Consider the following 24,611-nt stretch of genomic DNA (forward strand, 5'->3'; position numbering starts at 1 on the left):
CCCCTTCTCCTGCCTTCAATCTTTCCCAGCATCAGGGTCTTTTCCAATGAGTCGGTTCTTTGCATCAGGTGGCCAAAGTACTGGGGTTTTAGCTTCGCATCAGTCCTTCCAATGAATTTTCAGGACTGATCTCCGTTAGGATGGACTGGTTGGATCTCCTTGCAGTCCAAGAGACTCTCAAGAGTCTTCTCCAACACCACAGTTCAAAAGCTTTTGCTTTTGAGGACCCGGGTAAGAGCTCTGAAATCCACATAGAAAACGGCCCCCTGTCCCATTTCCCATCCCCTTTCTGGTTGAGAGTAAACCTCGACTCTGTCTTGCACCCAGCGTGGAACACTCTAATCAGACAGTAGATGTGGACCTTCTTACTGGGGCATCTTCAGTCAACTTTGACTCCAGCATCAAAGTATTTCTGTGATACTGTTTGTTTCGCTGTTTTCTCGACTTAAGTGGCTTTTTTTTCTTCTTATACATTGTCTTCTTCTGATGCAACTATTTCAGAAAGCACAGAGAAATTAGCCACTGAGGGTTCCAGAGAGACACCCACCCATAGGGAGCACTCTTTTCACACAATGCTCAAAACACCATTGCTAACCCAGGATGCGGGCCCTCACAGTGTGTTGAGTTCTTGTTGGTTTGGAGAACCAAAAAACAGTTCAGTTACCTCATTACTAGGGATCCCTCCCCACTTAACACGCCTAAATCCCCCTATTATAGATATACTACCAAAGAGGCACCTATACCAATAACCAAATATCTGTGATATGAAATGTGAAAGCACATTACTTAAGGAAATATTGGCAAGTACAGACGATACTGATTACTAGCTGTGTGATCAACTGATACAGTTTGTGATCACAAGGTAGCTTTAATAATTAAGCAAATGAAGCTTGGTACTAATTTTCCAGTTACCCATGGAGTGGTGAAGCTTATTCTGATGCTGCTGTTAAATCTAGCTGAAGAAATTGTAGGGTCTAGTCTGATATGGCTGGCCCATCTGACATAGACTTAAACTCACCCAAGAATGAAGATATTTCTTAATGTAACTAGGAATTCAAGTGCTTAGTGAACCACAACAAATATTTTGCTGTCTCCAAAGCTCTTATAATATCTATGTAAAAAAAAAAGTCTGTCTGTGAATAGACAGGGCAAAAATATCACTTAATAATACAGAAATATGGAAAACTACCTGAGACCATGTCAACAAAAACACTTTCCAATATTTTTAAAAATGTGTGGGTCGTTTTTAACAACCTCCAACCTCTTAACATGGTTTTCACTTTAAGTTAAACATTTCCCCCTCACTTTTTGTTAATTTTGGAATCTATGTGGAGTCCTCACATTTTTCCTCTCTAGGTTTTAAAGAAGAAAGTTGCAAAGGACAAAAAGAAGGACTCCAGGGCTGGGTAATCAGTTAGGATGCTATTACTATATTTTCTGCGGATCTTAGGACAGTTGAAAATTCCTCCAAACTATTCAGTAGTGTCAGGCTTTTTTTTAGGCTGCTACTTCCTGGGTGTCAGAGTCTCTATAATCTCACCTCATCTGCTATGTTCAGTAGGTGAACAGGGAGGCCATCTGAGAGGGAGCTGTCAGAACCGCTGGTGCTGTTTCCACAAGGAAAGGAAAAGGGAAAGACCTGTCATTAATTTCCAGGATGTATAACACTGACCAGAATAGCGGCATGGGGTTAGGACACCTGGTCTGCTATTTGCCCGCAATGTGTATTTCAATTACTAAGAAATCAAGACAAGCACATCCATTCATTCATTGAGAACACCTCCAGCATGCCAGGCAGTGCACCAGGAACAGAAAACAAGAGATGACCCGTGTGGCAAAATAAATACTGGCCAGATGGACAAAGCTGCCCTTGGCAGTGATTTTGAGAGGCTGTGGGATTCTTAAGGAGCAGCCCAAGAGAACAGCAGGGGTCTGTGGTTTGTCTGAAAGCAGGGGCTTTTTCCAGTGTGCAATGCCTGTCTAGTCAGTACCAGCTCAGAGCAAGGATGTGATTAGTTACTTTTTAAGAATACGTTGAAAATACAAATAGATACATTTAATAACAAAAGATCTGTAGGTCACAGATTAGGAGCATTACTTTTAACACCCCAGATCCCCCTTGGAAAGCTCTGGATGAACGTCTAGGCTGATCTGAAGCCCCCCGCAAACCGTCGCCTCCCCCTTTCTTCACAGGCTGGGATGAATGAGGACTCAGATAACGCATCCTCTCTCCCTTCCTCATGTCCTCGGTTTCTGGGCCGCGTTCCACTTTCCCCTTTCCTGGGGTGTGGTTGGCGAGAACTGAAAGCTGTGCCTGTGACACGTCCTCCGTATATGAAAAACGTCTTAGGCACAAAACGCAGATCTCCTGGGAGAGGACAGCATCTCCAGCCGCTCTTTTGCTCGGCCCTTTCATCCTGTTCGTGCTCCCCTCCCTCCCATCAGCGCACAGTGAGGAGCCCGGCAGCAAAGCAGCGGGAAGGGAGCTCTCGCTTCTCTCATAATTCCCAGCTCCCTGTTCTCACAAGGCTTTTCCAGTCTGAGCAGCCGCCTTTGAGGCTGCCCGATAATAGCCTCTGAAGTCCCTTTTGGAGATAACACAAAGCGTTAACAAAGGGAATAAAAGCGTGAGATGTGGTACGCCCCAGAAGATGTCTAAAACCACGCATGTGCACACTGAGACACAGCTCACACTGGGCCCGCACACACGCAGCCTGCGGTTCTGTGTGGTGCCGTGAATGGACAGAGCCCCATGGAGGCTGGTGCTGAGGCTGACAGACTGGATTCAATAACTCTTCACTAAGTCCATCAGGGTATCCCTGCTGAGCCTGTCGGGATGCAGTCAGGATGCTTTTGAGTCAGTCCCCACTGGGCCCGATGTGCAGGAGTTGATATGCAGGAGGCGTTTTGTTTTTGAGACTGCAAGTGAAGAGGCCTTGGTGCAGTGGTCCTTGTGAGTTTGGCAGAGGCTTCTGGGAGCGTGGAAGAGGTGACATGATGAGTAGTGCAAGGCCCTCCCTGGCCTGATGGTCTGGTTGTTTAGGTTCCTAGAGAGACTTTTCGGAGGCTGAGTCAGCAGAACTACTTTAGGATCACAAATCAGGGCTCCCTAACCCTTTCCAGAGCCAAGAGGAGGGGCTAACAAGGACCAGGCACTTAATATCTAGTTGTTGAAAGAACAACGTGTGTCCAAGTGTGCCATGATTTTAGTCAATACTTAACATCCGAGGTTCAAAACCAACACAACAAAGCAAGCAAGACGATAATTAAAAAAAACAGAACCTCTCCGGTTTTACTTTGAAATGAAGTTTGTTACCTGGATTCAACGTCAGACAAAGAGATGTCACTCCAGCTTCTTTCTAAATCCATATCTTGTCCAAGTTCCTTGAATTTCTTATGGATTTCCTGTTGTAAGAGCTCTTTAAGCTCTGCCAGACACTGCATGAACTACGGAATTGAAAACAAAAAAGCTATTCTTGATTATTCATTTATTTATTCATATGTTAAATATGCTGAAAGGCACTTTGTTTATTGCTGGGAACATAAGGATGAGTAAACTGTAACCTCTGCTACTAAAGGCATGTTAACAATAAGTTACATGAGCTGTGGGAACAGGCAAAAGTGCTTTTAGGGAAGAATGTCAATAATACTGCTTTAGCCATTCCCTTGGTTATAGTTAATAAACTTCTTGAACAATGCAAAGGTCAGATTTGCTTCATATTTTTGAGTAGCAAAGAAGGAAAAGTTAGAATGGGGTGGTTCAGATTTTGGCCTCTGGCAAATCTGATTTAAGGGGCCCTGTGCTGAGGTAAAATTCTCCTTTAAGTATGTTTTTTATGGTACAGTTGCATCCAGAGTGGTGCATGTCACGTGTTCCCAGGGTGGACATTTCAGAGGGGGCATGAGAGATGAGTTAGGGACCATGAGTCCAGGCTCCCTTTTAAGAAGGTGAACAATAAAGGGAACTAGAAATAAGCTCCCAGAAAAACAAGGCCAAAGGAAGCCTCCGTTTGTGATTTAGGATGGGGGCAGCTTGAGAACAGTTGCAGTTGAGGAAGAAGAAAGGAAAAACAAAAACAGAGCCAGAAAAGAGAAGAGGTGATTAATAAGGCAAGACCTCAGGGAGACCCCGGAGGCGGGGGCGGCTGGCAAGCGCACCGAGGGCAGAAAGCGTTCTGGAGAAGAGAAAGGATGCTTGGTTTTCTGAGACAGGAGGGAGGGGAGCGAGCACTAGAGCTGCCACAGGGAGGCCCAGGAGCGAGGGAGAGGCGGCTGCAGGGGTGGGGTGCCGCGGCCCCCACTCCCGGGGAAGCACGAGGGCTTACCGTCGGCCGGGAGCGTGCAGACTGAGGTTTCCTTACTGTCTTTGATTATAAAAACTTCAGAAAAATATGAGGAGGAAAATAAAGATCACCTGTCACCCCACTGGGCTGACTTTGGACCCGTGTGACAGTGATCCCAGTGACATCACCACCTGTCTTGAAAGCCCATTTTTACCTTGGTTCGGTCAGGATCACAGAAATCGAGAAGGGTGTCACAGACGTGATAACCCAGGGACTTCAGATCCTCAGTGGTAAAATGAGTGTCTCTTTTCTTGCCTGGGGACAAAAAAAAAAAAAATCCATAGGACTTCTTACTAAGTCTTCCTGAGCAAATGCAAATCTAATTTATGAATAATATCTCATTAAAAACACCACCTCTGATTCCAGAATATTATGCCTCTGGACAGGGTCTCTCTCTTAGTCCATTTCAGGAGAATCTTTGACAGTGATCAAGTTTACAATCATGATGCCTGAATTACTGAGGTTTTACTTTGTGATAAACACTAGGCCAAATGCTTTATGCACACTATCTCATCAGGCAGTACCTGTAATTCAAGTACTAATATTATTGCTAGTTAAAGGAAATTCAAAGGGCTTCCCATGTGGCTCAGTGGTAAAGAACCTGCCTGCCAATGCAGAGCCGCAGGAGACGTGGCCTTGATCCCTATGTCAGGAAGATCCCCTGGAGGAGGAAATGGCAACCCACTCTAGTATTCTTGTCTGGAGAATCCCATGGACAAAGGAGCCTGGCGGGCTACAGACTATGCCGTCGCAAAGAGTCAGGCACGACTTGAGTGACTGAGCATGCACGCAAAGGAAACCCAAACTCAGACCTGCTGTATCTCCAGGCCCTGAGCAACCACTGTGCTGCACTGCCCCATCAGTATGATATTTCACACTCATATTTTGGGTTCTCAAATTTAGCATTAAAGCACAGACAAGAAAATCTTCTAGGTCAACTATCTCCCCAACATTCAAAGGGACTTCACCTTGCCAGTGCTTGGCTTGGCTTCCTCTTGCCATAATGGCCCGTGATGTATGAAAGACAGCTTACCCAGGGTGGACCCGCCAAACGTAGACTCCATGGTATAGCTGTTGAGGATCCCCATCCGCCACATCACCACTCGTCCTGTTCCTTCTTTGCATTTTTGGACTTTAAAGTTACAACTGTGAAAAGAGAACTGAAGAGAAACCCAAACCTTCTGTTAATCATAAACTGGTAAATGTAAGATGTCTAAAATTCACTAATATGGTTTAAAAAAAAAGGAAGTATCTATTAGTTTCTAACATACGCTCCATAAAATACCAAGGGGGTGTCATAGATATTACAAAGGAAAAAATGAGTTCTGCAGTCTTGTTGGTCGGGGAGATGAAGGTTTAACCCAATTAAACAGGCCTTCTCTGCAGGACCTCTCACTTAATGTGTTACTGCGGACTGTGACTCTCACTAGGGGAGAGAGTAGATTCTGATTTTCATTGCCTGTGAACTCTTCCTTTCCTTTCCCACCTTCCCAGGGACATTCTGGAGGACTAGGGTTCCTTCAACAACTGTTTGGGAATGCTGGCTTACTTTAGTATTCAAGGTACCAGCCAGCCTGAGATTTATTTTCTACCCCTCCCCACCTTGAACCCTTGGATCTAGAACCCTTATCCTCTATCTATGATTTGTGTATCCCTCACCCCTATGACCTCTGCCCAGACTCTCCCACCTCCTAACACTAATGTGGTCCTGGCTTGGAGTTCAATAGCCTCCATCGTATTTCATGATCATCCCCAACTCTTTCCTCATTTGGAATTTGTAAACATATATTGGGTTGGCCAGGGAGTTTGTTCAAGTTTTAGATACTGGGTTCTGGATGCGATTTCATCTGAAGAAAGAAAGAGAGTCCCGGAAAAAATAGAAAATTAAAAAAAGAAAAGAAAGAACGCAGGCAGGAAGGGAATCAGAGCAGAAGGAAGAAAAGCTTCCTTTTCCTTTTTTAACAAATAAGTCACAGATATAAAATATTTGTCCTACTTATATTTTTTCCAGCCACACTGCACAGCTTGTGGGATCTTAGTTCCCTGACCAGGGATTGAACCCAGGTTATAGCAGTGAAAGAGCCAAGTCCTAACCACTGGACCCCCAGGGGATTCCTTTGTCCTATACTTTTGTTTGATTTTTTTCAGGACTAATGGTTTTTAAAGGGCTATTTTTATTCCTATTCTATTTATTTTGGCTGCACCAGGAAGCATGCAGGATCCTAGTTCCTTGATCAGGGATCAAACCCTCGCCCCCTGCAGTGGAAGTTCAACCACAGGACCGCCAGGGAAGTCCCTGTCTTATATCTTTATGTGAGAAAAATCTGCACTATCATTTAAATACGTTTCTAAACCCAGTCTAACAACTTCTTTCCAATGCCAGTTGCACTTGACTCTACTTATGATGCTGAAAACCAACTTTTAAATCAGTGCAGATACAACTCACAGAGCTATCATTCAACTAACCACTAAAGACTCTTAAGTTGTTTTTATGAGTTCTCTACTGTCTTACAGTTATTTGTGATCTTGTATTACATAAATGTTTCTGTAGAGGCTCATATAACATAAGCATTTTGTCTTTCAATCCCTTCTTCCAATGCCAGCCACAGGATGGAAGACGGTAGAGAATTCTACCTACTAAGAGTTTGAACTTACACCCAGGGCAAAGCAGCCAACAGCAATTACAAAAAAAAAAATCATCTTTATGGAGATATTATTCGCATACCGTACAATTCACACATTTGAAGTACACGATTCAGTGGCTTAAATATATTCACAGAGTTGTGTAACCATTACCACAACCTAAGTTTAGAATATTTTCATTACCCCAAAAAGAAACCCAGGACGCATCATTAGCTGTCACGCCCCCTGCCACCCTCGGCAATCACTCAGCCACCTTCTATCTCTACAGATTTGCCTTTTCTGAATGTTTCCTAGGACAGAATCCTATAACATGTGGGCTTTAGTGTCTGGCTTCTTTCACTTAGCATAATGTGTTCAAGGTTCATCTGAGTCCCAGTGTATGGTGGCTCAGTTCTTTTTACTGCCAAATAACATTCCATTGTGTGGATATACTACAGTTCTATTATCTTTTCATTGGTCGATGAACACAGTGTTATTCTCAAAGCCACATTTTTCTTAAGGCTTGAAGTCCAGCTTTCTGGGATTTACCCAAGATAATGAAGAGCGACAAAGTGGCAAATCAGACACGGCATACAGGAATGGGTGAGTCATCCTTCTCCCTTAGTGGACAGGAATTACCGCTCGTGCTTACCTTGTCTGGTGCGTTTTTGCTTAACATTAAAGGAAAGACTCGCTCATGAAGCCAGAACTGGCGATTGGTGTTATTGCAACCATACACGAAGATGTTATTCTTCCGGCTGTGGCCGTGGAAATCACAATACAAGAGAACCTCCCTTTCTTCAAGAAGTCTATGGGGGGTGCAAACATAGGACTCAGTGGGTATACAAAGGCATGAGAATAGTCAAGGATCCCTTGGAGTCTCTTCCTTAAGCATGTCTGTTGATACTTTCCCTCCTAAGAAAATTTCAGCCCCTAATGATCTTCAAAGGACCCCCAACCTCATCCCTGATGGAAACGTGTCTCCAGCACTCTTTGCCCTGCCAGCCACGGAAAGCAGAGACGGGTAGGCCTTGTGGAAGGAGAGGAGAAAATCCACTGAAAGAAAGCCCACCCTGCTGCAGACCTGTGGAAAGAGGCAGACAGGCAGAGAGGGGAAAGAACCAAAGACAGCCTTGGTTTCTGACATTCCAGGCTTAGTTCCTCTAAGACTCAGCTCTTGTCTCTGGATGACCAGGACACCTATTCAATCTTCCAAACACAGTCACCTTCTCTGTGATGATGGTAACAATGCCACACCTTTACAACATGCAGGGGACCGTGCTAAGTAGATAACATGGATTAACTCATTTAAGCCTCACAGTAACCACCCAAGGCAGGTATTATTATCCCCACTCTACAGATGAGAAAACTGAGGCTTCTGTGGTCACAGAAGCAGTCAGTAGTAAAACCAGGTCTCAGACCCAGGCCTGCCCAACTCCAGTATACACTCGGAGCCATTCTGCCTATCCGCCCAAAGCTGCTCTCAGCCATTCACACAGATATGGTGAGAAGGTGCGCGAGTCCACACATTCACGTGCGGCAATTTCGGGTCCAGTGAAATGGAAGCTCCTTTAAGGTGGGTGCCGTGATGTCACTAGTCTTCAACTGCTTTTACACTGGCTTAGAAAAGGCAAACTGATTTATTATTCTTTCCTTATAAGAGGATAACAAGGAATTCAGGCTCTACAACCAGAGAACTAGCTGTACGACCTTGGGCAAGTCTCAACTTCTCTGGGCCTTAATTTCCTCTTCCTATATAAAATGGGGACATCGACTGTGCCCACCTCACAGGGCGAATGTGAGACTCAATGGGGCATGTGGGAAGCACGGAGAATACTGCCTGTTGTCCACAAGAACTGAAGAATAGTTAGGTAGTATTATTATTATTACACAAGTCTTATCACGAAGACCTATGAACTCCCTGACTTTCGACTTTTCACATTCAATCATTTCACTTATAAGTAAAACACCTCTAGTGAAATACTGCATATTTAGTTTCAATCCAGAGATAAGACATGATTTAAAATTGTGAAAACTAACAAACCCACATGGCTGCAAAGAGAACATTAGACTGTCCCCAAAACCGTTCCTGACGCCTATGCCATTGGGAAAGAGCTCACACATCAGACTGAGCTGACAGTGTTAAGACCAACGGACAGAAGCCTCACCTCTTGATCATATTCCTGGTGTGCCAAATGCAGGGGAAAGACTCCTTCAGAATGGTCTTATAATGCCGGTTCAAGTCCCTTCCAGCCAGCGAACAACGATAATTCCCCACGATCACTCCGTCTGGATTTAACATGGGGACCACTTTGAAGATAAAGATATCTCTGAGGAGCTGAGCATCTGGGGAGTTGCTCAGGATGAAGTCCAAAAAGCCTTTCATAATCCAGGAGCCATTACTTTCTCCGGGGTGCACGCGGGCAGTCAAGACCACAGCTTTCTTCACAGCTGCCTCTTGAGGGGTCCGGGCTGGGTTGGTGATGGTGAGCAGGTAGACGGTGTTTCCTGCTAGGCTCCTACATAAAGTCTGGAGTTTGCAGAACTGAGATTTGACGGGGCTGTTTGCCACCGACAGGAGGAAGCGTTGCAAGTCAGTGTACGTGTATGGGTAGAAGTGTGCAAAGAAGCAAGTGTCCCGGTCGTATGGAAACTGAATGGTCCATGTGAGACAGTGAAAGGGCTGCTGTCCGTCATTCGTGTTGTTCCTGTAGTACTTGATTTCATTTCCTTCTCTCCTCCAGCCAATGCTGTGTGTGCTGGCATCCAGCTGGGAGTACATGAGCGGCTTCATCCCTACAGTATAGAGGCTCTTGGGTTTTAGCAAGTTGACGATGGTGAAGCGATAGGTGACATCTTTTCTGGTGTTCTGAACTCGAAAATAAAACCACTGAGTGTGCTTATTTGTGTAGAGGTCAGTTCGCAAGGTGAGTTCATACTCAAAGGTGTTTCTGTAACAGAGAACACAGAAGGATGTCTCTGTAACTCCACTCGCCCCTCAAAAAACAAACACTGTTTTCTCCTGCTAGAAACAGATCTTACTACAACAGAAAAGCCTACTATATCAAACATTTACTTTCTATTTTCCCTAGTTTTCCAATCCATGTATCAGGCCAGCAGGAACTTGGGGAAAGAAAACTTATTCAGAGTGGGACAGGAGGAACCTCAAAACTGACACTGCCGCGCAGCATGGTGGGGAGCGCCGTGAGCTCCTTGGTATCTTTCAAGAGTATCCAACAGCAGTTTCTAACTACTTCAGCACCTCTCTCTGAAATACACTAAACAGTCCAGAGCCAGTGCTGGATGTGAGCCACATTCTGGATATCATCTCTGTAGAAGAGAGCTGTAAGCCCTCTGCGCTATCTTTACATCTGATCCTCACTTATTTGAAGATGAGGGGACATTTCTGGAAAGCATTCACCTTGTTGAACTTGCAGAAGACAGAATACAAATGCCAGAAATCATGGAAAGATGCTCATCCACAAGCATAACTCATGAAGCATGGACTAACCAGGATGTCCCTTCCGCCTCCATCTCACCGGCATTCCAGAGCTGGGCAACAGGCACTCTCACACATGGCTGATGGGGACTGAAGTCATGTCGGGAGGACAACTGGACAAAAACCAGCATTACTGAAGTGATCAAACCCTGACCCGACAATTTTCTGTCTAGGATTTGTCTCATAACACCACCATACTTAAAAATACGAATGCATAAGGGTATTCATTCATTAAGCCAAACATTGTAAACATCTGCATTTCCCATTACTTGGGGAAAAAGGTGAAAAAGATAGAGAGTATCCATATGATAGGACAACATGAGCCATTAAAAATAAGGAGATGCATCTGTGGTACGGCCATAAGAAAACATCTAAAATTTATTAAGTGGAAAAAAGCAACATGCAAAACAGTATGTACTAAAAAAAACCTCAGTATGTGTACTATTTTTTAAAAACATGTAATCTGTATATATTACCTCTATCCAGAGAGAAAAAAGTTAATGCATATACACAAAAATTAATACACATAAACAGTTGCTGCATCTGGGAGGTATGATTATAGGACTTCAACTTTTTATGTTAGGTATTAAGGAGCTTCCTTGGTGGTTCAGCAGTAATATGAGAGATGTGGGTTTGATCCCTGGGTTGGGAAGATCCCTGAAGAAGGAAATGGCAACCCACTTCAGTCTCCTTGACTGGAGAATCCCATCGACAGAGTAGCCTGGCGGGCTAGCAACTAAACAACAACATTTTTTATTAAGATTGTAAAAGTTAATGAACAGGAACCCTAATTAAATAGAATTGGGAGACCAGAAGGGGGAGCTCTCAAGCCCTGCAACGATAGTGGAGCCTAACAGGAAGAACTCTTTCCTTCCTGGTAAGGATGCCGCCAATGAAAAGCTACGAACCTTTTGTTTACTAAAGCCTCCCATCTTCCTCTCCTCTCAGTTAAAGTGTTCTCCCTCCCTTGCATTACAGGACTTCCGAGGCTCCCTGTGTCTGCAGACCCTGAACTGCAATTCTGTCGATCTTGAGAAAGGGCATGTTTGCTGGAGAAATATCTAACAGTGTATTTCAGGTCCATAAAGCAAATTTCAAATGTGCACTAATTTCTTTTAGAAGCAGAAAAAACAGTTTGGATAATTTTTTTTTTTTTCTGGAGGAAAATATGAGTCACAATTATTTCATTCTTCTTCATTGTCCTCACAATCATCTCTCATCACTTCTCTTTTACAAAAACACTCCTGACTCCTTAACATGATTCCTGAACACACTTCTCAGTCATTTCAGTCATCATCCCTTTGGGAAATTCCTCTCTGTTACTCACACTCTGACAGCCTTCTGCAGGTTCCCACTCTCAAACCTTGATTCAAACAGCAGAGTATTATCTTCTGGTCCTTGTAAGGAGACAGAAAGTTCCTTGATAATTCCCCGTTTGCCTCCCACTCTGGAACTGGTAAAATAGCAATCTTCAGTGGGCACTGTGGATGAGATAGATATATTTAGTCCAAGTTCCACTCAGAATCCATTTATCTAGTATATGTTTATTAAGCCCCTCTGGGTTCAGCACTATTCTAGTTTAACAACAAGGGGTATTTAAATAAGAAATTTCTATATTCTCAGTAGTCAATGGCTTAGCAAGTGAAGCAAGTAATTATTTAACATTCACTGACTTCATATAATCTTACATCACTTATATGGATAATTTCACTTTGCAATTATTTTTTACTATACTTGCATTATGTTGTCAGATGTTAGCAATATCTACCAATCAACAAATGGCTGACATCAACAAAGATCCTGACCACGGGGCACGATAGATACATGCATTAAACAAATAGAAACATGTACAGGGCCTGCCTTTGTAAGTAGGTACTTCATTAGTAGACAGATTCACATTATGACTTTTGCTTCTATATGCAACCTTGTCACTGTGGAGACTTAGAGAGTAAGTAATTTGGATAAATGAAAGCAAAGGAGAAAGTGAGTGTGAAATGGGAGGAAGTAAAAGCAGAGAAAGCAGCAAGAGTAGGTATAATCCATTTAAGAGCTGGAATCCCATGTTGTTCAATCTTTTCAAGGAACCATAATCAATGTACAGACCAGCAACCTTCAACATTTTCTCGAGTCTCTTAGGTAACATTAAAAATGATCCAATTCATAGCCCACAGTAACATATCTCAGAAACAAAACTTCTTTCTTATTTAACCCACAGCATTCTTATAGCATGTGATTGCTCTAGGACTCCTAACTTAACAAACTCCCAGATTCTCCTCGGAGCCCCATCTTCTCAGTTTTCGTTTTCTTCATTCCTCCAGGAGGGTGGGCTTAACTCCACTTGATGAATCCAAAGGCAAGATCAAGACAGCTGCCACAAATGTGTATTAAGAGGACAATTCACAAAAGCTGTCGTATCAGGAAAACGAGCTCTCAGCCCCAGGGTTTCTCCCTCTGTAGAAATATGTCTGGATAGAACCGATGAGGCAGTGGGGATTCATGGTCATCTGGTTTACTGAAAATGACCATAAGGTCACCGACAGGTAAAACAGGCTTATGATACCAAGAATTTCTTGAGGTCCTAGGAGCGATACATCCCCTCAAGTCAACTGACTTACAATCTCAGATTTTATTAAAAAAATTTTTTTTATGTGGACCACTTTTAAAGTCCTTATTGAATTTGTTACAATATTTTTTTCTGTTTTCTGTTTTGGCTATGAAGCACATAAGAGCTTAGCTCCCCAGCCATAGATTGAAACTGCATACCCTACGTTGAAAGGAAAGTCTCAATCCTGGACTGCCTGGGAAGCCCCCTGATCTTAGCTTTTAAAGTCTTCCAAACTCCTCCTCAGACATTCCGTAAGGTGGAGCTAGGTAGTTGCTTCATCTTTTCTACCTCACTGAATATAGCAAGTTTTGCCGAAACAGTGAGATGAGAGTCCAAAACCAAGGCAACTGGGAGTAGAGCGGGTATAACCACATCTCAGATGGACCCTCTCTGCTAAAATCCGCTCCTTTTGTTTTTCTCGTGGTAGGAATGTAAACTCCCTGCAGCTTCCTCTTTCCCATCTCTTGCTGTTTCTTAACCTTCCCCCTCATGATTTTATTAACATACATTCCATTTCTACCAATTACACTTGGTACATATTCCTCCTCTAACAGAACTGACTTCTCCTCTGGCCATCTCTATCTATTGATTCACAGCTCTTTAGCAGGACCTCTCCCTTCTGCCTTCAGGGCTGCTGTCACCGTCTGCTTCACATCCTCCGCAGCCCTTGTTACTGTCTCTGCTGTTGTTATGGCTGTTTCAGTGAGTTTGAAGTTGATTCTTCCTTTCCATAAGCATCCTTTTATCAACAAATATCCGATATCAATAAAGGATATCGAACAGAGGAACTTCTCGGGTTCCAGTTTTCAGAATGCTATCATGAAAGGCTGGATTTTATCAGATGTTTTTGCTGCACTGACTGAGATGACTGTGTAGTTTTTTTTTCCTTTTTGTTCTATTAATGTGCTTGTCACAGCAGCTTCCTTATGCTGAACCACCCTTGGCTTCCTGTAACAAGTCTCCCCTGGTGACAGTGTACAATCCTTTCAATATGCTGCTGAATTTGGTTTGCTGGTATTTGGTTGAGGATTTTTGCATTTATATTCATGAGGAATACTAATCTATAGTTTTCTTGTGATGCCTTTGTCTGGCTTTGAATACTGGCTTCAAAAGAAGAGGTAGGAAGTGTTTCCTCTTCTTCTGGTTTCAAAGTTTTTGAAGAATTAGGGCTATTTCATCTTTAGATGTTCGGTACAATCCAAATAAATCCTGTTAAGCCATCTGCGCCAGGAATTTCTTCCCAGGAAGATTGTCAATTACTAATTCAATTTCTTTGTTATAATCTATTCAGACTTTTTATTTCTTCCTGAGTCAGTTTTGATAGTATGTGTTTTTTCCAGCAACTTTTCCTGGTAATAGCATTACCTTTTAATTGTTTTGATTTCTGTAGAGTTGATGGCTGTGTCCCCTTTCACTCCTAATTTTGATCATTTGTGTTCTCTCCTCTCCTGTTTCTTTGGTTGGTTTGGCTAACGTTTTGTCAGTTTTGTTGATGTTTCCAAAGAACCAGCCCTTGGCTTGGTTTCCTATATCACTTTCCCATTTCCCTGAATTCAATTTTTCTTTTATTTCCTTCCTTTTGCCCACTTAAAAAAATTATTCGTTTACTTCTGGCTGTGCTGGACCTTTGTTGCTACACACAGGCCTTCTCCAGTTGCGGTCACCAGGGGCTGCTCTTCACTGCGATGCGTGCTTCTCACTGCAGGGGTTGCTCTCATTGCGGTGCCTGGGCTCGAGACCACAGGCTCAGCAGTCGCGGCTCACAGGCTTAGTTATCCTGTGGCATGTGGGATCTTCCTGGACCGTTAAACCCATGTCCCCTGCATTGGTAGGCAGACTCTTAACCACCGGATCACCAGGGAAGTCCCTTTGCTCACTTTGGACGTAGTTTGCTCTTATTTTTCTGATTTATTATGGTGGAGGTTTAGGTAATTGATTTGAAATCTTTCTTCCTTTTAAATACAGGCATTTAAAGTCATAAAGTGACCTTGCAGTGCTTTAGCTACATCTCATAAATTCTGATATGTGGTTTTATTTTCAATCAGTTCAAAATATTTTTGAACGCTTATGTTTTCTTTAGCCTGTGGGTTACTTAAGAGAAATGTGCTACTCAATTTGTGAATATTTGTATATTTCCCAGATTTCATTTTGCTATTGATTTCTAATTTAATTTTGCTGTGGTCAGAGAATATATTTTGTATGACTTCAATCCTTTTCAACATATTAAGACTTGCTTTATAACCTTATACATGGTATATCCTGAGGAATTTACCGTGTACCCTTGAAAAGAATATGTATTTTGTTCTTGGGTACACTGTCCAGCACATTTTTATAAAAGACATGAATTATACCAACAGGATGGCTGCAAATTAATGCAGGCAACTACAGCATAAATGCCAGGCATACACACATACTACAAAGCACTCACTGCAGCAAAGCAGGCGGAGAAAAGACGAGCAACTCCCCAAAGAGCCAACGTCTGGCTTTCAGGAAGAACAAGGAGGAAGAAGATATGAAAGGGACTCAGAACTATTAAGAAAAGGTACTATCATTTTTTAAAAGGGATTAAATCTTTAAAACTGATCAGTTATGAATTTCAGGGCTATCACTCAGTTTACCACTAAACTATGGATTTTTAAAAATAATTTTTATAATTAAAAATATGTTTATTGTAATTTGTTCACGATCAATTACTCACTGTTTGGTGTGATAACAATACCTGAATCTAACTGATAGACAATTGTGCCTTTTTCTTCTCCTACAATTTCTGGTATCTTTTCATTTCCTGTGGGTTGATAGAAATATTCTGGTTGAGGTGGAACCCACTCTGAAAGAAGACATTGAAAAAGTACAAAATAAGAAATAATATAAAAGGTACTTTATTAGGACTGATATAAAATAATAATGATGGTTATTCAAATGGCTAGTGTGGTTGAATCAAATCAAATTCCAATCCTAAGTTTCCAGTGTGTTTGTAAATTAATTATATCTTGCTTCTTTCTATAAAGACTATAGAGAAATTTTTAACAAAAAGCATATACAACAGAAGCATAAGACTTAAAAATAAGCCAGAAAGTTGGTGCAACAACACTACGAAATGTGTCACCGAGCTTCCAAGTCAGGACACTACGATCAGCTACATTTTTCTTATTGCTATAAAGGAGCAAGTATACCAGTTTCTTCAGAGGAAACACGGTTTTTTCATTAACACTCAGTTCTGAAAGATTTCTCATATGGGACTTGGCTGACTTCCTACCATTTTAAGTACAGGAGCCACTGATGAAAGCCAAGGGCATAAGAAAACTCAACTTAAATTCAACAATACATAAAAGAATTATACACCATGATCAAGTGGGATTTATTCCAGGGTTGCAAGGATGGTTCAACATTCACAACTCAGCGAATGTGATACATGACAGTAACAAAACGAAGGATAAAAATCATATGACTATTTCAACACATGAAGAAAAAGCATCTGAACAAAATCCAACATCCTTTATGACAAAAAGGCTGAAAGCTTTCCCTTTAAGATCAAGAGCACAACAGGTATGCCTACTCTGACCACTTTATTCAACATAGTACTGGAACTCCTAGCCAGAGCAATCAGGCCAGAAAAAGAAATAACAGCTCTTTAGATTGCAAAGAAAGAAGTAAAACTACCACTGACACATATTATATATAGAAAACCCTAAACACTCCATCAGAAAACTGTTAGAACTAGTAACAAATTCAGAAAAGTTCTTAGAACTAATGACAAATTTTGTATTTTGCAAAATACAAAATCAATACACAAAATTCTGTTGCATTTCTATAAACGAATAATGAAAGAAAAATTAAGACAACATTCTCATTTACAACTGCATCAAAAAGAGTAAAATACCTATGAATAAATTTAAACATTAGTGTAAATTTTGACTTTGGGGAGTGTGTGTCAGTTTCCCAGAGCTTAAACATTCTCAAGTGAGCTAACAGATAGTGAATCCGTCCTGACTTTAGTATGGATAGAACCTGAAGCTATCGTACAGACTATCAGAACAGCAAGGCCATGACACGTAAGTCACATTACCAATATGATGAATGCGCTCCTTGATGACCTCACATTCTATTGGCCACCTTGGAGCCTGTAGCAGCGTGCTGTCAGAGAAAAAAGCAAAGAGGTCTCGGGGTTCTCTGAGACGCGGGTTTACTTCGCCAGTGTCATCATAAAGAAGCTGTCTGCTCTTAACAAACGGCGAACTCAGCATAAGAGAATCTGCCAAAGGGAAAGGTAAGGAGTGAGCAGTTTCCTTTTCCTTTTAAGGAACTTCACTGCTCAACTGTAACGATTAAGGAATTTTAAGCACTGTATTAAAATATTATCACATAAAAATAAAAATTAAAAAAAATAAAAAAATAAAAAATAAAATAAAATAAAATATTATCACAGATATGTAATCCTATGACATCTTTCTCCTTCAGAGAGATTTAGTCCAGGCTGACAACATCGACATTATAAAACGTTAAGCTAAAATTCCCTTGTAGCTCAGTCGGTAAAGAATCTGTTTGCATTGCAGGAGACCCAGGTTTGATCCCTGGGTTGGGAAGATCTCCTGGAGGAGGAAATGGCAACCCACTCCAGTACCCTTGCCTGGAAAATCGCATGGACAGAGGAGCCTGGTGGGCTGCAGTCCATGGGGTCACAAAGAGTCAGGCACAACTGAGCGACCAACAGCTTCTAACACTTAAGCTAAACTTCTGCTCTAATCTATAAAGTACTTACATGTACAGCTTTAGAGTAAGTCAGAAGAAACTGTTTTGTTTTTTAAATCAAAGTTAATGGGTTGAAGACATTTCAATAGTGGGTTAGAAATAAAAGTTACTTAATGTATATTATTTTTGTCTAGAGAGAGGCAAAAAAAAAACCACACAAAAAAAACCACACAACTTTCAATTCGACCACCAGCATTTTAGAAAAAAGGGACATAAAACTTTATTAACTACAATGTAACAATCTACAAATTAAAGTTCAAGTTTTGTTATAACCATTCAAAGGACAGAGAGAGACTTACAAGACAGACAGGATGGAGAGAGTAGAGGCAGAGAAGTGAGAAGGGGTAGAAGAAAGAGAAGAGCTCTTAGGAAATAAGAGGAAAAAGGGAGGAAAAGAAAGGTTTCAAGGAGAAAGGGCAGGGGAAGGAAATAGGAGGAAGAATGAAGAGAAAGGGCAGGAGGAAGGAAATGCTCAAGGGTGGCACCTCCCAGCGCTGGTGGGGAGCAGGGAGCAGACACATTCCCACAAAGGAGTTTGCATTTTCTGGCCTGGAAGGACGCAATACCTCTGCTCAGAGCTCCGGTCTGTCTGCACCCAGTGGAAGGTAGACAGCTAGGCCCTAGAAAGAGGAAGAGGCCTGGTTTGTCCTGTGGATCTTTCTTTCCTCTGTCCTTTTCCCCCTATCCCTTTCCATCCCCCCACCTTTGGGTCCCTGAATTTCTATGTCTGAACATTTCCCCCACTGTTTAATGGGGGCAGTAGGGGGAGGCAACAAACATTTGAAAAGATGGTAAAGCTACTCAATCTCACTCAAAGAAATGTAAATCAAAACGACATGAAGATATCAGTTTTTTAGCTAACAGAGAGGAAAAACACTGACCTGTTTACACTCAGCCTGATGAGGGTGTAAGTAAGCAACTACCCTCAGAACCTGAGGACAAAAAGGCAAATCTGCGGAATCTTTCTGGAAAGCAAATTTGGCAGCGTCTGGCAAGACTCAGGGCACACCAACCCTTGATTCAGCAGCCCCACTGCTAGGAATCATCATGTAGATCTTCTTACAAAGGCTCATCAGCGTACACGTGTAGAGATGCTCCCTGCAGTGATGCTCAAATTGTGAAAATGTGCAACCGACCAAAGCAGCCATCAAAAGGGAAGTTAAAATAACCATGACATATTAACGAGATGGAAGACTCATTAATGGGTATTAATTAATAGGTTGCTGCTGCTGCTAAGTTGCTTCAGTCGTGTCTGACTCTGTGCGACCCCATAGACGGCAGCCCACAGGTGCTCTTAAAAAGAATGAGGTAGATATTTTTTGTGCTCATAGGGAAAGCGTCTATTATTAAACAAAAAAAGCCAATGTAAAGAGGATTGTGTACAGGATCCTCGATGAGCAATCAGAAAGAAAAAATATACAGATACTTGAGGGTATAATTTTTTTCCTGAAAAAAATGATTACAGTAGTGGCTATATTAAGGGTGGGGCTGGGAGAGCTCTTAATTTCCTTTTGTGTTTTTTCTACCATTTGAATTTTCTAACCTTATATGTATATTTTCTTTCTTTCTCTCTTCCCCCGTCCTTTCTTTCTCTTTCCTTTCTTCCCTTCTTTTTCCCTTTTTGAAACAAGTAATTGTAACTAATTCCCTTTTTACTTCCTTTGTACTTTTCTGGTTTAAAAAACAACACAATAAATGCTTTGCTACAAAGATAAAGAAAAATATCTTCTTCACTCCAATGACCAAAATGGGAGGGGGGGGGTGTTGGGGGGTGGGAAGGTGTCAGGTTACCAATTATAGTCCAACTAAAATTGGTTTGCATTGTTGTGTTACTTCTGTAGCTGACTTCGCATTTTATGGGTTTTTTACTATATGAAGACAGGCAACTTAATGTTATTTCAAGCATCAGAAACTGGGACAGGAGGGGACTGAAGGTGGGGAGTCGGCTGGCTCCTGCACCACCCCACCCTGACAGTCTTCTTTGCTCAACCTTAGCCTTTCCACTCCCTGCCAGGAGCTCCGGGACACAGAATGGAAGAGCCTTCTGAGCACGAGGATGAGCAAAAATGTAAGACACATATTTGAACATGAAAATGGAGCTGCTACATCGAAGGTTAAGTACCGTCACCTTTCCCTCCTGTTGCCAAACTGCCATCCTAAAATAGTCCGTCTAGGGCTCCTCTGGTGGCTCAGCCACAAAGGGTCTGCCTGGCGAGGCAGGAGACTCGGCTTCCGTCCCTGATCTGGGAAGACCCCACACGCTGCAGAACGAGCACGCCTGTGCGCCACAACTATTGAGCCAGGGCTCTAGAGCCGGAGAGCCACAGCGACGTAAGCCCTCGCGCCCTAGAGCCCACGCTCCGAAACAAGAGAAACCCCCACAACGAGAAGCCCCCGCTTGCCGCAACTCAAGCAAAGCCCGCGCAGCAGCGAAGATCCAGCACAGTCAAAACATTAATAATAATAAATAAACAATTTTAAGTCTTTCTACTCATACTCCTAACAGCAGCGTGGGAGGGTGTTCTACCATCTCCCGACCTCTACTAGGTATAATCATAAAAATATTTCTGCCCACGTCTCATAATTTACAAAATGGTACTTTGACATACTGATTTGTATCTTTAGTTAGGGGTGAAATTGAGCATCTTTTCAAAAAGCTTCCTGACTGTGTTTGCTTTTCTATGAACTCCTTGCTCATGTCCTTTGTCCATCTTTTCTTTTCGGTCACCATTTACGTATTGATTCGTAAGAGTTATTTTGTTAAGGAAATTAATCCTTGGACATGCCTGTGTGCTTCGTCGTGTCCAACTCTGCAACCCCAGGAATGTAGCCCACCAGACTCCTGCGTCCACGGGATTTCCCAGGCAAGAATACTGCAGTGGGCTGCCGCTTCCTCCTCTAGGAGATCTGATCCAGGGATCGAACCCGCATCTCCGGAGTCTCCTGCACCGCACTGCGCCACCAGGGGAGCCCACGTTGCATGTTGCATTGACTGTGTCTGCTTTTCTACGAACTGCTTGCTCAAGCTCTTTGTCCATTTTACTCTTTGGTCATCTTTTGCTTATTGATTTGTATGTTACTTTGTTAAGGAAATTAATCCTTTGACATATTTCTCACAAAAATTTTTTTGTTATTTTTCTTTACTAATGGCACTTTTTTCTAAACATAAAGTTTTGCTGTAAAAATTATCAGTGTTACATTTTATAGCTTTTGGGTCTTGTATCATTCAAAAGATTTTTAACCAGAAAAGGGATACAATCAGATTTGCACATAAAAAGAAAAAAAAAAAAAAAACCACTGCTGTGTGGAAAGCGGATTGGAAGGGGGCATCATGGAACCAGAAACCAATGATGAGGCTGTTTCAACAGGGAGATGATGGCAGCTGGGGGAGGGGAGGGGGCATGGGAGGAAGGTCGTGCAGTAAAGGGACGTGAATTGATGTTTGTATTGAGGCAGAAATTCAACTGCCTTCCTACCCTTGGATTCTAGAAAAAACCTGTGGAATCCCTGTAAAAAAGTGGTTTTTGCTTAAGTTAGCTTGGATTGGTTTCCACCACTCCCACGCAAAGAGCCTTAACAAATATATCCATCAAAACTGCATGAAAAAAAATCGACGTGTTACTCTTGACCAAAGAGTTTCAACAAATTTTCCAACAATTTGGAGAAAGACCATGCAGAACGCATGGTACTTTAAACCTACAATCCAAAGCAGATCTACAGAATATGTTTTTGTTTTGTTATTTTTCATTGAAAAATTTTCTTTTTTTTTTAAAGACAGAACATTTCTGAGTGATGCCAGAAACAGTGTCCAAGGCTGTTCCCCAGGCTTCTCCCACGTTAGGCCATGTTCTCCTCAACGCCGGGAGCAGTTGCTCAAGGCACTAAGGGTTCTAGGGACATATGACACTGATTACTACTCACATAGACGCTTCTCCTTTTGCAAGCGGTCCGGTATCAAATCCTCTCTTTTTCCAAAAGAGCCACTCAACAGGTATCGAGGATTATTCTTCCAAACATGCTGGTGCGTAGCAGAATTTGGTAAACTGCTTCTCTGAGCTAAGAACAGGCAATTTAGTGAAAGATGTTGAAGGCTAGTTCATCACATCCAACATTGAGGTCAACACCCAAACAATTACAACTAGCAAACTGCCTTGCAGTCACCACCTGCCACACCACAGGCCTTTACAACCAATATAACCCATTTTCCAAAGAGCTTTCACGTTCCAATTTATGTGAACAATTTAAACATAATTTTCTCCGTTTCACGTTGAAAAGACTTGAGAGGCATATGGTAATGTAGAAAGGAAGGGCTGGGTTGGCAGAAAAAAAACAGCAGTTATATAACCAAGTCAGGGTAAGTACTCAAGAGTGGGAGTAGAGCACTCAGAGTGAGAGGTGCTTTGTCCTGAGGGCTCTGCTGAATCTGGCAAACTGGGAATTCAGTTTTCAACAAGTGAGTGATCACTTACAAAATGAAACAGTTAATAAGAAAGTTTAACAAGATAGAAATAAAATCAATACGAAAACTTAAATTTTATTTCTAAATACCAAGAACAAAGTTAGAACATCAAAATTTTAAGATACCACTTATACAAGCATATAAATAAGCAGTTCCCTGAAAACAATTTATAAATCTTATTGGAAGACATTAAGGAGGACTGAAGTAAATTAGAGAATTAGAAAATACTATTAATAGGTTGGAGAATGTGGTATTGGAAAATTCTCATTTCTTGTCAAGTATGATCTATAGATTAAATGCAATCCCATTTTTTTTTTAAGCATCACATGCCAATTCTAAAATTATATAAAAAGGTAAGGTTAGCCAAGACACTTCTGAATACGACAATATGGGAGGACATTTCTTTCCAGATATCAAGACTATTTTAATGCCATGTCATGTCATTAAGAAAGGGTGGTGCTGGTTCAAGGACAGACAGACAGACCTCTGTATAAACAGACACTCGACAGAAGTGACAGAGCATAGCAGTGAGGAAAGGAAGTACTTCTCATTAATGCTGCTCAAAAAATTCGTCATTAGTTTATCCAAGCACAACTCTCTCAGTTGATGCAACAACTTAACTTCAATGACCCAGGAAAGGTGATGCTGGGTCAGAATGAGATATTACCTTTATAGTAGCCATAGTACTGGAGGTGATAGTACATAAAGTCTTCATAGGGATCAGGAAGAGTCTGTGAAAGGACAGACCATCTCAATCAGGAAAACGTTTTCATAATAATCATTACTACAACAACCTGTTAAAAGAGTAATACTGACTTTTAACAAAGGCACACAAGCATGGTCGCAGAGGACGCCATACCTGAGAACTTCTAAAAACAAACCATGTGAAAGACATTTGTGCAAATGATTCTATCTTTCGGATCAAGATCTCTAGCCAGAAAAAGGTGCCACCGGAATACAGTACTGGGTTTCTGGAGAGGGGTGGGTACCGACCTCCTGCTTTAGCTCTGTTTCCAATGCTGGGAACATGTTACTTCTGCATGCTATGCTGAAGACCAGTCAGTGACATCCGCATCCAGCAACAGCCCCTGCCCAATTTCCAAAAGGGCGGTTTATTACATAGGAGGAGCTAAAATAAACCAGAGCAGGACAACTGAAGTCACCTGCCGACATTCACTCCCGTCCCCTCCCTCCGCTCCGCAGCTCCCACGCGGCACCGCTCCCTCTAAACCAGGGCCCGCCATGAGGCCCGGGTGGGCACCTGAGGAATCTGGGAGGGCGGCTAGTCTTCCGACCTCCTCCTCCCGAGGCGCCAGGACCCCTGCCGGCTCCATGCTTTCTTCTCCGGGTTGAGGGGGGGGATGCCCACCACCAGGACGCCGCTGGACAGTGAAAGAAAAGGGGAGGGGAGTCCGGCGGAGTCGTCTCGAGGCGGGTGGGAAAAGAAAGTTGAGAGGCTCCGAAAACGGAATTCAGGGGTTCTGGGTTTCCCGGTCAGGGGAAAGTGGCGGAGGGCGGTTTCCCAGAGAGTCGAGGGATGGGGCGTAGAGATTTCCTGGGAGGCCAGAGGGAAGGGTGCTATCGCCTTGGCTCCCCGGACTGTCCGGGGCAGCAGGGGTTGGGCGCGGAGCCGGCCGTGACAGAGGAGCGTGAGTGAGGCGGGGGGTCACCTCCCGCAGGCATAGGCCCCGCCGCGTACCGGCCGAGGTCGCGCTCGCTGAGCTCTCGCCAAGCCACAGCTTTCGGCTGGGGCGCCGGTAGCCTAGCAACCGCGAGCCGGAAGCGGGAAGGCGGGGCGGCTTGAAGCTTCCGGGAGCGAGGCCCCACCTCCGAGGGGGAGCGGGGAACTAGGGGAAAGTAGACGACTGATGTACCAAGGCTTTGTTGTTACTCTTTTCATTACAGTATTGCAGCCCGGATTCTGGGGATTAGAAATTGCATTGATGGGGGCTTCCTTGCCGGTCCTGGGAAGGAAATGGCAACACATTCCAGCATTCTTGCCTATAGAAATCCATGGACAGAGGCTGGCAGGCTGCAGTCCACGGGGTCTCAAGACTCAAGACACGACTGAGCGACTAACACTTCCACTGTTCCTTTCCTTGCTGGTCCAGTGATTTGATAAGAGACCGCGCTTACATTGCAGGGCACAGGTGGGATCCCTGGTGGGTAGCTAAGGCATGCTCCATGGGGCAGCCAAAACTGCAAGGAGATCCAACCAGTCCATTCTGAAGATCAGCCCTGGGATTTCTTTGGAAGGAATGATGCTAAAGCTGAAGCTCCAGTACTTTCGCCACCTCATGAGCAGAGTTGACTAACTGGAAAAGACTCTGATGC

The 24,611-nt window shown here is 42.9% G+C and overlaps 1 protein-coding gene across 8 annotated transcripts in view; it reads right to left on the minus strand.

Annotated features, from left to right (window-relative positions):
- AGBL2 (AGBL carboxypeptidase 2) overlaps positions 1 to 24,061 on the minus strand; it is a 30,073-nt gene extending 6,012 nt beyond the window's left edge. For 2 of the 8 annotated variants that reach the window (XM_069555696.1, XM_069555689.1), the window contains exons 1-15: positions 23,539 to 24,050; positions 23,271 to 23,406; positions 22,945 to 23,008; positions 21,740 to 21,874; positions 18,385 to 18,438; positions 17,136 to 17,321; positions 15,789 to 15,896; positions 11,792 to 11,945; positions 9,134 to 9,916; positions 7,618 to 7,774; positions 5,377 to 5,503; positions 4,498 to 4,598; positions 3,317 to 3,447; positions 1,541 to 1,607; positions 370 to 492 (exon numbers count right to left, since the gene is read on the minus strand). In XM_069555696.1, coding sequence (XP_069411797.1) covers positions 370 to 492; positions 1,541 to 1,607; positions 3,317 to 3,447; positions 4,498 to 4,598; positions 5,377 to 5,503; positions 7,618 to 7,774; positions 9,134 to 9,916; positions 11,792 to 11,945; positions 15,789 to 15,896; positions 17,136 to 17,321; positions 18,385 to 18,438; positions 21,740 to 21,874; positions 22,945 to 23,008; positions 23,271 to 23,306 — 2,226 coding nt within the window. In that variant the 5' untranslated portion in view covers positions 23,307 to 23,406; positions 23,539 to 24,050. Of the gene's footprint in view, positions 1 to 369; positions 493 to 1,540; positions 1,608 to 3,316; positions 3,448 to 4,497; positions 4,599 to 5,376; positions 5,504 to 7,617; positions 7,775 to 9,133; positions 9,917 to 11,791; positions 11,946 to 15,788; positions 15,897 to 17,135; positions 17,322 to 18,384; positions 18,439 to 21,739; positions 21,875 to 22,944; positions 23,009 to 23,270; positions 23,407 to 23,538 lie in introns of all 8 variants that reach the window. The other 6 variants (XM_069555692.1, XM_069555688.1, XM_069555690.1 and 3 more) reach the window with 6 other exon arrangements.
- Positions 24,062 to 24,611: the final 550 nt, after the last annotated feature.

The sequence above is a fragment of the Ovis canadensis genome, chromosome 15 (genome assembly GCF_042477335.2).
Source record: "Ovis canadensis isolate MfBH-ARS-UI-01 breed Bighorn chromosome 15, ARS-UI_OviCan_v2, whole genome shotgun sequence".
Taxonomy (NCBI): Eukaryota; Metazoa; Chordata; class Mammalia; order Artiodactyla; family Bovidae; genus Ovis; species Ovis canadensis.